Source organism: Coffea arabica, chromosome 4c, assembly GCF_036785885.1.
Source record: "Coffea arabica cultivar ET-39 chromosome 4c, Coffea Arabica ET-39 HiFi, whole genome shotgun sequence".
NCBI classification, from domain to species: domain Eukaryota; kingdom Viridiplantae; phylum Streptophyta; class Magnoliopsida; order Gentianales; family Rubiaceae; genus Coffea; species Coffea arabica.
This window is the reverse complement of record NC_092316.1, coordinates 28,658,669-28,669,076: the sequence shown is the minus strand read 5'-3', so window position 1 is coordinate 28,669,076 and position 10,408 is coordinate 28,658,669. Positions and strand designations below refer to the sequence as shown.

The window sequence follows — 10,408 nt, the reverse complement described above, 5'->3', positions numbered from 1 at the left end:
CCATGGTAGAACTAAGGTAGACATGGAAGTTACGTTGCCGTTGTTTTAGGACCTAATTGCAAACACATGAAGTCATTCAAGTCCAAATGAAACGCTCAAGAGTCTCAAAGATTTCCAAACGATAGAATGCCAAACAACTGTTCAAATTGTAATAAACTTAGGACTCAATTGCAAACCAAGGACCGAAATGCAACCACTAATCTAATCAAACAAGGTCAATTGAGACATTTTAGGAATTTTGAAAGTCCAAGAGCCAAGGAAGGTCAAGTGAGAGTTAAAATGCAACTATTTCATGATCCAATTGCAAGAATTTAGAGTATTGGTGGGCTTTTGCGGCATTACTGCAAAAATCACAGGGATCCAATTGAAGAAATTATTCTATTTGTTGGGTCATAGTAACATAAGGTGGAACCTGAGGGGTTAAAGTGTAATCTTTCTGAATTTTCATGCATGCAACGTAGAAGATTTCTGCATTTTTGAAATTTTCTGCAACTATTTTACATTAAGCTTTAAACAACCGAGAATGAAACTGCTGCACTTTGCTTTCAAACTAACTCAGATTCTTAGGTTAAAAAACACAACTTCAATTAGATATTTTCCAACCCAACATCACAACTTCAGATTAAGCAACTAACTATACCACTACCATGATCCAAACAAACAAACAACTCAGAAAGATATCACACTCAATTTTGGGAAAACATGCATGCCACGGCAAGAAAAAACTTCAGCTTCCGCAATGTTTCATTTGCTACCAAATTTACAGCTTACCAAATTGCCTTCTTACTCCAAGCAACAAACTCAAAACAGTAAGATTACCCTATAGATTCTTCTAACATGAACAGCCAAAAGCCAACATCGTAAGGACAAAATGAGCTACTGTATATCAGCCAACAAAAACCACTGAGATAGGAATGCGTAAGAACAAGAGAACACCAGCCATGAAGATAGAGAATTCTTCTTTGCAAAAAACTCATTTCCATATTTACCCATTATCCCAATACCGAACCTAACGTGAAAGTAAAGAGAAAATGCATCCTAGAAAAGGCAAGCAAACCAAGAAATTCAAGCAAATCCAGATTTTAGCAGCCTGCAATTCATTTTTGACATGGCCTATCATAATTCAAACCTTTCAGCCCCAAACATACAAACCTGACCCCCCTTACCATCAAATGTCGCCCAAACATGAAGATTCAAACAAAGACAATGGACAAGAATGCAGCAACAGAAAAAAATGAAACTCACGGCAAACACCCTCAGCCCTCTATCATGGTATCTAAATCCCAACAAAACAAAACTCAAACAGCCAAAGGAAAAGTCACGGCTTCCGCATCTTGCTACTTGAAAAGGCAGCAAGCACGCACAAGAGGTAGCATCGAACAACAAACAAGAAAATTCAAAAGGGATACAAGCCATTCCAGCCTTCAGCAAACCGAAAGATCAGATTTTATCAAGATTGCTACTAAAAAAGATTTTAATCAACAGAAAAATTCGAACTTTTCCCACAAAGCCCTTAACAACAGAGACAAAGGAAAGAAGGGAAATAAGACAGAACACAAAAATCACATTTTAACTCTAGCTCAGCAGATTTACGGAAAAGAAGAAACAGGCCAGACTTCATCCAAGGGCTTCAAGTAAATAGGTTTGATGAGGAACTTGGAAGTATACCTTGAAAGGGTGACAGAAGCCACTGCAATCTGTAAGAAATCAGCCGATGAAGGAAGTTTCCAGCAGTTCCTCTTCCTCTTTCCTTGTGTTTCTCGTTCTTTCTCTTCCTAGTCGGCAAAGCCTCCCTCTTCTTGTTCAGCCGAAAACCTCTCTTTATCACTTTCTTCCTGGTTTTCTTTTTTTGTTTTGCCGTCACTTACGATTCTCCCTCAATCCTCTCACAACTTTTTCCTCTCTGTTTTCAGTTCTCTCTCACCTTCCTCTCTTTCCTCACTGATGTTTTTTCTATCCTTCTCCCTCCCGCTGTTTGTTTTTGTTTTTCTGCTCATCCCCCCAACTCCTGCGGCTGCTTCTCCCTCTTTTCTATTTATACGGAACCTCCCTCACCCTAAAACCTTCAGTCCTTCTTCTGCAATTTGCAGCCAGGGGCTGCCCCAAAGTCCTCTTGCAAGCTGCGACCAAAACGCAGCTTGCGTGCCGCGGTTCTCATCATTTTTTTTTTCTTTTTCAACAAGCAATATTGATAAAAATAAAAATAAATAAATAATAATAACAAATTAAAAAAATTGTCAACAAAAACTAAGTAATAATAATAATAATTTAAAAAACTAAACAACAAAAATGGACATTTTTAAACTTTTTTCAAAATCTTTCCCTCCTTTTTTTCTTTTCTTTTTTTCAAAATAACCTAATAAAAATAAAGCGCCAAAAGATTGAATTAAAAAAAAACATATTTTTGTGAACAAATTTTCCTTTTTCCCTTCTTTTTCCATTTTTCATGATCTTCTCTTTTTCCTCTTTTTTCATGATTTTCAATTTTCCTTCTTTTCTCTTTTTTTTATTTTTCCTTTTTCTTTAATGATTTTTGATATGAAACCCAAAATAATAACAAAACAAAATAAAATAAAAACCCTAGAATTGAAACAAATAAAATTAAGATTAAATCAATCAAACAAATAAAGGTAAAAAAAATCAAAAATTTGGTGTCTACAGTTTGCCCCTCTTTGTCTGAGTTTTGAAAAAACTTGAGACAAAGAAATAGACACCAAATACTTACCTGCGTTATTCGGCTGTGAACGTCCCGAATGATGGGGACTGACCCCTTTTGATGAGATTAACTGGGACGAGAAATTTTTTAATGGACTATTTGAACAAGAAATTTAAAACGGGACTGACGCGAACAGAAAATTAAAACGGGACTGGCCCGAACAGGAAATTTTAAAACGGGACTGACCCGAACAGAAATTTAAACGGGACTGACCCGAATAGGAATTTAAACGGGACTGACCCGAACAGAATTTAAACGGGACTGACCCGAACAGGAATTTAAACGGGACTGACCCGAATAGAATTTAAACGGGACTGACCCGAACAGAATTTTTAAAACGGGACTGGCCCGAACAGAAATTAAAAAAAACAGGACTTCACTGGGGAAGTTTAAACAATGAGTCGAGTTTTTTTACCCGAGAATAGTTCAACTTTTGTATCAAGAGGGAAATTTGGATCTTTGTGATTGAAGCGAGAGCTGATGTTGTTTCTTATGATCGAGTTTTGCAAATAACATCGATCCTTGCTTACTGGGAAGCTTTGCCTGTCATTGATTTAGACGCCAAAAGGAGAGTGGCTGCTTTTGTTTGTGAATGCAACATTCCTGCAAGAAAAGAAGAAATAATGGACTTGCCATCATTATTTGATCCGGTTTGCCTTGAGAATCGTGTAAACATGAGTCTTGTGATGCTTTTACTTCGGCTCTGCGGCGTTTGCCTTAATCGAACTTGAAACCTTTCAATTTCTGAGACTGATAAAATACAGATTTAACACGTCGCCCAACCTAGGTGACAGCTTTGTTGCATGTTACTCACTATAATAGATGATTGAATCCCCTATCTTTGCACCAACCGTAGGGTTTATCATTCATTTGAATTCAATGCTGAAAGAATGATGCATGAAAAATTTATCATAAAAACAATGTATATGTAAGATGATTTCCTATGTCAGGCAAAGATGAGCATGCGAAAGAATGTAGACAATGATAAGCAGTCATACACAAATAATTGAGAACAACCAAGAGGTTTATAAAGAGACATTTTGCAAAAAGAATATTTGTAAAAAACAATACAAGTTTAGCCGACGAATATCATATTCAATACTTCGGATATTTTCTCTTCGGAATCCGATACTGGCAGAAGTATCACAAATATGAGGAAAACCCTAAACGAACCAGGTCACCAGCTGTTCCTTCTCGTGCTCGTCTGTTGTGAAAAAACCGCCTTGGCGCCCTTTCGGGTTTTCACCAAGGTTGCCCCCACCCTTTTTGTTGTTTTGTTTGTTTTTTTTTCTTTTTTTTCTCTTCTTTTTCTTTTTTTTTCGAGGCGCCCTTTCGGGTTTTCACCTAAAGAACCATGAAATATCTCGACCATGATTGACTCAGAAACATGAATTAAAGATTTCTGGCATCAGTAAAATGTACTTCCCTTATGAGATTAGGCGAAGACATTACGGACATCACCTGCCAGTTGATTAGCAAATTTCTAATAGAAATGCAGCAAGTGACGAAAACCAGGACTTTGGGCTTTGTAATGAGGTCCGGTGGGGTGTTTTTCAAGAAAGGTTGAGGCTTGAAAGCAGATTTGATACGAGGGGTGAAATAACTTGAGATTGCACCCTTTTGAAAACAACTCCGAAACTGAGGAAAATTTGCCCCAGTTTAATCGGACTTTCTCTCTTTGCATTTTCCGTTGTATTTCCTCACTTTTGCATTTTTCTTTGAAAACTAAATTTGCCCCAGTGTAAGGGTTCTCTCTTCTTTTTTTCTTCTTCTTTTTTTTTCGAAATAAATTTGCCCCAGTGTGGGGTTTGCAATTCTCAAGGGTTATCAAACGAAATTTGTCAATTCTGATGGCTCAAAGGGGACAAGTAGAGATAAAATGTTTTTTAGTGTAAAAGAAGATGGCCTGACTTGCATTTCGCCATTTGCATGAATTTCTTAAAGAAAATTTGCATTATCAAATGAAAAACTTTTTGCACATATCTGAGTTGATGGGTTGAGGGAATGTCCGTCCATCCATTTCTGCCAAGATAAGAGCTCCGCCAGGTAATACCTTTTGGACAATGAACGGCCCTTGCCAATTTGAAGCAAATTTGCCTTTAGCTTCTTCTTGCATTGACAAAATCCGCTTCAGTACCTTATCACCTTCTTCAAATACCCGCCGATGGACCTTTTTGTTGTAAGCCCAGGCCACACGTTTCTGATAGCACTGACCATGACAAATAGCATTGAATCGCCTTTCATCCATCAAAGTCAATTGCTCATGGCGCTGCTTGATCCAATCGGCCTCCTCCAATTTAGCTTCCACAAGGATTCGTAGCGACGGAATTTCAACCTCAGCTGGTAATACAGCTTCCATCCCATACATAAGTGAATATGGCGTTGCCCCAGTCGATGTCCGAATAGAAGTCCGGTACGCCATCAATGCATAAGGCAATTTTTCATGCCGATCGCGATGCCTCTCTGTCATTTTGCGGATAATCTTCTTCAAATTCTTATTTGCGGCTTCTACAGCTCCATTCATCTGAGGCCTATAAATGGCAGAATTGCGGTGTTTGATCTTGAACTGCTCGCATAGTCCATCTACCATGTCATTGTTCAGATTCTTGGCATTATCCGTAATAAGGGTTTCGGGTACTCCAAAACGACAGATGATGTGATCTCTCAGGAAATTGGCCACTACCTTCTTCGTGACATGTTTGAATGATTCCGCTTCAACCCATTTAGTAAAGTACTCAATTGCCACCAATATAAATCGATGTCCGTTTGAAGCGGGAGGATCAATTGTACCAATCACGTCCATACCCCACATTGAACAGGGCCATGGGGCGGTCATGCTATGCAATTCAGTGGGTGGAGCGCGTATAATGTCACCGTGCATTTGGCATTTTATACATCTCCGGACAAAGTCTATACAATCATGCTCCATGGTAAGCCAGAAATATCCGGTTCTCATGATTTTCTTCGCTAGCAAATGGCCATTCATGTGAGGTCCACAAACGCCACTATGCACTTCTTTCATCATATATTGAGCTTCATCTTCATCAATGCACCTTAAAAGGTTCAAATCCGAGGTTCTTTTGTACAACACTTCTCCATTCAAGAAAAATTTTGAAGCCATTCTACGCAGAAAACTCTTGTCCTTTGTACTAGCATGCAGAGGATAGGACCCAGTTTTTAGAAACTCCTTAAGATCGGTATACCACGGAACATTATCGGAGGACTTGTCTACAACCCAACAGTGGGCAGGTTTGTCTTGAAGTTGAATCGGAATTGGCTCGATCCTCAATTCATCAGGATATTGGATCATAGAAGCTAAAGTGGCCAAAGCATCGGCAAATGCGTTTCGGGCACGTGGAAGATGTCTGAACTCCAAATTTCGAAATTGCTTGGCCAGAGTGAGCAGACTACAATGGTAGGGCAGAATTTTTGAATCTTTGGTTATCCACTGTTTCAAGGTTTGATGCACGAGCAAATCTGAATCACTGAAAGCTATCAATTCTTTGATTTCCATTTCTAAAGCCATTTTGAGACCAAAAATGCAGGCTTCATATTCAGCCATGTTGTTTGTGCAATCAAATTGCAATTTGGCAGCGGCAGGGTAATGCTTCCCTTCGGGTGAGACCAGAACAGCTCCAATTCCAACTCCGAGAGAATTCGAAGCTCCATCGAAGAAAAGTCTCCATTCAGGGCTTTGCTCACCTATATCATCTGTAGCGCCTACGAATAAAACTTTCTCATCAGGGAAATAGGTATGAAGTGGTTGATAATCATCATCCCTTGGATTTTCTACCAAATGATCAGCTATAGCTTGCCCCTTGACCGCCTTTTGTGAAGTGAAAACAATGTCGAACTCTGATAGAATTATCTGCCATTTGGCCAGGCGTCCGGTTAACATCGGCTTCTCCAAAAGATACTTCAAAGGATCAGATCGGGAAATAAGATAAGTGGTATGGCTGCCCAGGCCAATGCACAACAGCTTTTCTCAATGAATGAATAATTAGCCTCGTACTGCATGAACTTCTTGCTTAGATAGTAGATGGCTTGTTCCTTCCTTCCAGAGTCATCGTGCTGACCTAGAACACACCCTACTGCTCCATCGAGTACAGATAAATACATAATCAAAAGTCGGCCCGGTTTGGGCGGCACTAAGACTGGTGGTTGCAACAAATAATCTTTAATCTTATCAAAAGTCTGTTGGCACTCCTCATTCCAATACAACGGCACATTCTTTCTCAATAATTTGAACAACGGCTCGCATGTGGCAGTTAGTTGGCCGATGAACCTCCCAATGAAATTGATCTTCCCTAAGAAGCTTTTCACGTCCTTCTGAGTTTTCGGCACTGGCATATCTCGAATTGCTTTGATTTTCGTCGGATCTATTTTTATGCCCTTCTTGCTAACAATGAATCCCAACAGCTTACCCGCAGGTGCTCCAAAGGCGCATTTCTCAGGATTTAACTTCAAATTGTACTTCCGCAACCTTTCGAACAACTTCTTCAGATCAACCAAATGGTCCTCTGCCCTCTTAGACTTGATTATGATGTCATCCACGTAGACCTCCATCTCCCGGTGGATCATATCATGAAATAGGGTTGTCATGGTCCTCTGATACGTTGCTCCAGCATTCTTTAAACCGAAAGGCATGACTCGGTAGCAAAAGGTACCCCAAGGGGTAATGAAAGCAGTCTTCTCCCTATCCTCTTCTGCCATCAAAATTTGGTGGTAGCCAGCAAAACAATCGCAAAAGGATTCAATCTCATGTCCGGCAGTATTGTCTAAGAGAATGTGAATATTTGGTAGAGGGAAATCATCTTTAGGACTGGCTTTATTAAGGTCTCTATAGTCAACACAAACTCGCACCTCTCCACTCTTTTTTGGAACAGGGACTGGATTTGAAAGCCAAATTGGGTAATGGGAAACAATGATAATGTTGGTTTTGAGTTGTTTTTCAATTTGCTCTTTTATTTTGAGGCTCATATCTGATTTGAATTTTCGGGGTTTTTGTTTTACGGGTGGAAAAGAAGGGTCTGTGGGTAACCTATGCACTACCACATCAGTTGAAATGCCAGTCATATCATCATAGGACCACGCAAAGACATCTTGGAACATAGTCAAAAATTCAAGCATCTCCTTTTTCTGCCTCTCATTCAAATGAATACTAATTTGCACCTCCTTAACCTCATCCTCAGTGCCAATGTTAACCTTTTCTGTTTCTTCCAGGTTCGGTTTTGGTTTTTCCTCATATTGTTCAAGGTCCTTTGCAAAAGAATCGAATACCTCCTCATTATCACTCTCGCTTTGGAGCTCGGATTCACAGACCTCCAAGTCGTGAGTGATATAGAGATTACCATTATCGTATTCCAGAACTGTGATATCCAAAGGGTCAAATAGTTTTATTTTTGGCCATCTGAAAGAATTAACGAATGTGGGATAATAAGCAAATTAGCATATAACAAACAAATGGTCAAGCAATACGACAAAAATATAAACAAATGAATAAACAAAACAACATGACAGGAACAACTTGTGCATTTTCATAAAACCTTTGATTGAAAGCAAATGGAAATGAAAATTTAACAATATTTACATGCGCAAACATTAGTCAAAAAGTAAAATTGTTTTCATTGGCTATTTACAGATGCAAAAGTATTTTCATGAATTCACATGAATGATAAACCCCTTTCAGTTTACCGAAACTCCTTCCAAATGGGCAGAAACTTGGCCGTCCAATTGGGAATTGACCCTTCAGGGATGTCAGGAAATTCAGCTTCGTCTGGAAAACTATCTTCAAATGTTGCCCCAACGAACAATTGGGCCAAACTAGCTTCAATTTCATCAACTGGGTTGATTTCTGACATGATCACCTCGGCTGGTCGTGGGAAAGTATAATGCAGGGGTGGAATGTCAAGAGCCCTTTGCCTTCCTTCTTTCTCCGCTTTCTTGCGCTCCTTCATTTTTCTGATATCCTTAGCAGTTGGTCGGAACCCTAAACCAAACGAATCTTTTTTCTCAACAATCTCCACCGGCCTCAAAATTCCTTGCAAATCTCGTCCCAAACCTTTGTCAAATTCATAGCCTCCACGGATCATTTCTTTAGCCATCATGACACTGGCCTTTGATTGAGCTCGCTCCTCGTTTGTGATCCAACTTACAGAGACGATATCAGCCGTGCTATGAGGAGTCATGGTGACGTTTCGGCTTCCATCCTCTTTTGACTCAGAATCGGTGATTACAAGACAATCCTCCTCGGCAAATATAGTTATCAGCTTGTCATTTACTACAAACTTGAGCAATTGATGCAATGAAGAAGGCACAGCCCCAGACTTGTGAATCCATGGCCTGCCAAGCAGAACATTGTAAACACTAGGAAAGTGCATGACTTGGCAGGTTATTTGAAACTGTGCAGGTCCCATCTCGACCACTAAGTCCACTTCTCCTATTGGCTCTCTTTGCGCTCCATCAAAACCTTGGACTATGGTCCCGGAAGGCCTCAGCTTGACATCTTGCAATCCTAGCTTTTCCAAGGTGCTCCAGGGACAGATATTAAGCGTAGATCCGTTGTCAATCAAAACCTTCAGCAGCAATTTTCCGTTGCACCTCACAACTATGTACAGGGCCTTGTTATGTCCAATGCCTTCCGCCGGCAATTCCTCGTCAGAGAAAGTGATTTGTTTGGTGAATAACACATTCCCAACTACATGTGAGAAATTATCAACTGAAATGTCCTTAGGGATTTGAGCTTTGGTCAACACCTCAATCAGTGCGTCCCTATGCATATCTGAAGAAAAGAGTAGATCCAACATGGATATCTGGGCAGGCGACTTGCTCAGCTTCTCAACTACATTGTACTCACTTCTTTGAAGCCTTTTAAGAAAATCCAAGGCTTCTTTCTCGGTGATTGTTGGTTTAGCAGGCGGCTCAGAGTTATTTGCTTGAATCGGAATGGTAGCTTCAAATGGACTTGCAACCTTCCCCGATCTGGTGACTGCTGACACTTCTTCCTTTGCCATTATCTTTTCCCCAATCTGTATGACAGGTTCATCGTAGTTCCATGGTACTTGTTGCAGGCTCAGGACAGGCTCCTGCTTCGGGAATTCGACGACTATTGGCTCCAAAGCCGCACTCTCAGCTGGCGTGAGTTCCAAAATAAAGGGCTTTTCATCCTCTTCAAATGGCAATTCTAAGACAAAGGGTTGGTCTGTAACCCCAAACACTTCAGCTTCCCTTGCCAATTCTTTGACTGGTTCCACATACTCCGTATCATCCAGAATAGCCCCAATGATATTGGCATGTTCCGGTAAAGGGTTCCTATTTACGTTCGGCCCTTGCGTCTCCCTTTTTCTGATTACAATCTCTCCAGATTCAACCATATCTTGGATTTTATGCTTAAGCGCCTTGCAATCAATAGTCGAATGTCCGGCGGCCCCTGAATGATAAGCACAGACGGCTTGCGGGTTATACCAGGCGGGCATGCCATATGGATAGGTAGGAGGGGGCACCGTACCAATTTTCCCAGCAGCCTTTAATTGTTCATACAATTGATCCAGAGGCCTGCCTAAATTGGTAAATGTACGGCTAGGGGGTCGGTTGTAAGGTTCAGGAGGTGGAGGATGATTGTAAACAGGTCTATTTGGTGGAAGAAATCTTGGATTATATGGAGGGCGAGGTCGGTTTTGGGGTGGATTTGGT

The 10,408-nt window shown here is 40.4% G+C and overlaps 1 protein-coding gene across 1 annotated transcript; it reads right to left on the bottom strand.

Moving 5' to 3' along the window:
- Positions 1 to 8,406: 8,406 nt before the first annotated feature.
- On the bottom strand, positions 8,407 to 10,191 carry LOC113739087 (uncharacterized). The gene has a single exon (XM_027266332.2). The coding sequence runs from the start codon at positions 10,189 to 10,191 to the stop codon at positions 8,407 to 8,409; it is 1,785 nt and encodes a 594-aa protein (XP_027122133.1).
- Between the last annotated feature and the right edge of the window lie 217 nt (positions 10,192 to 10,408).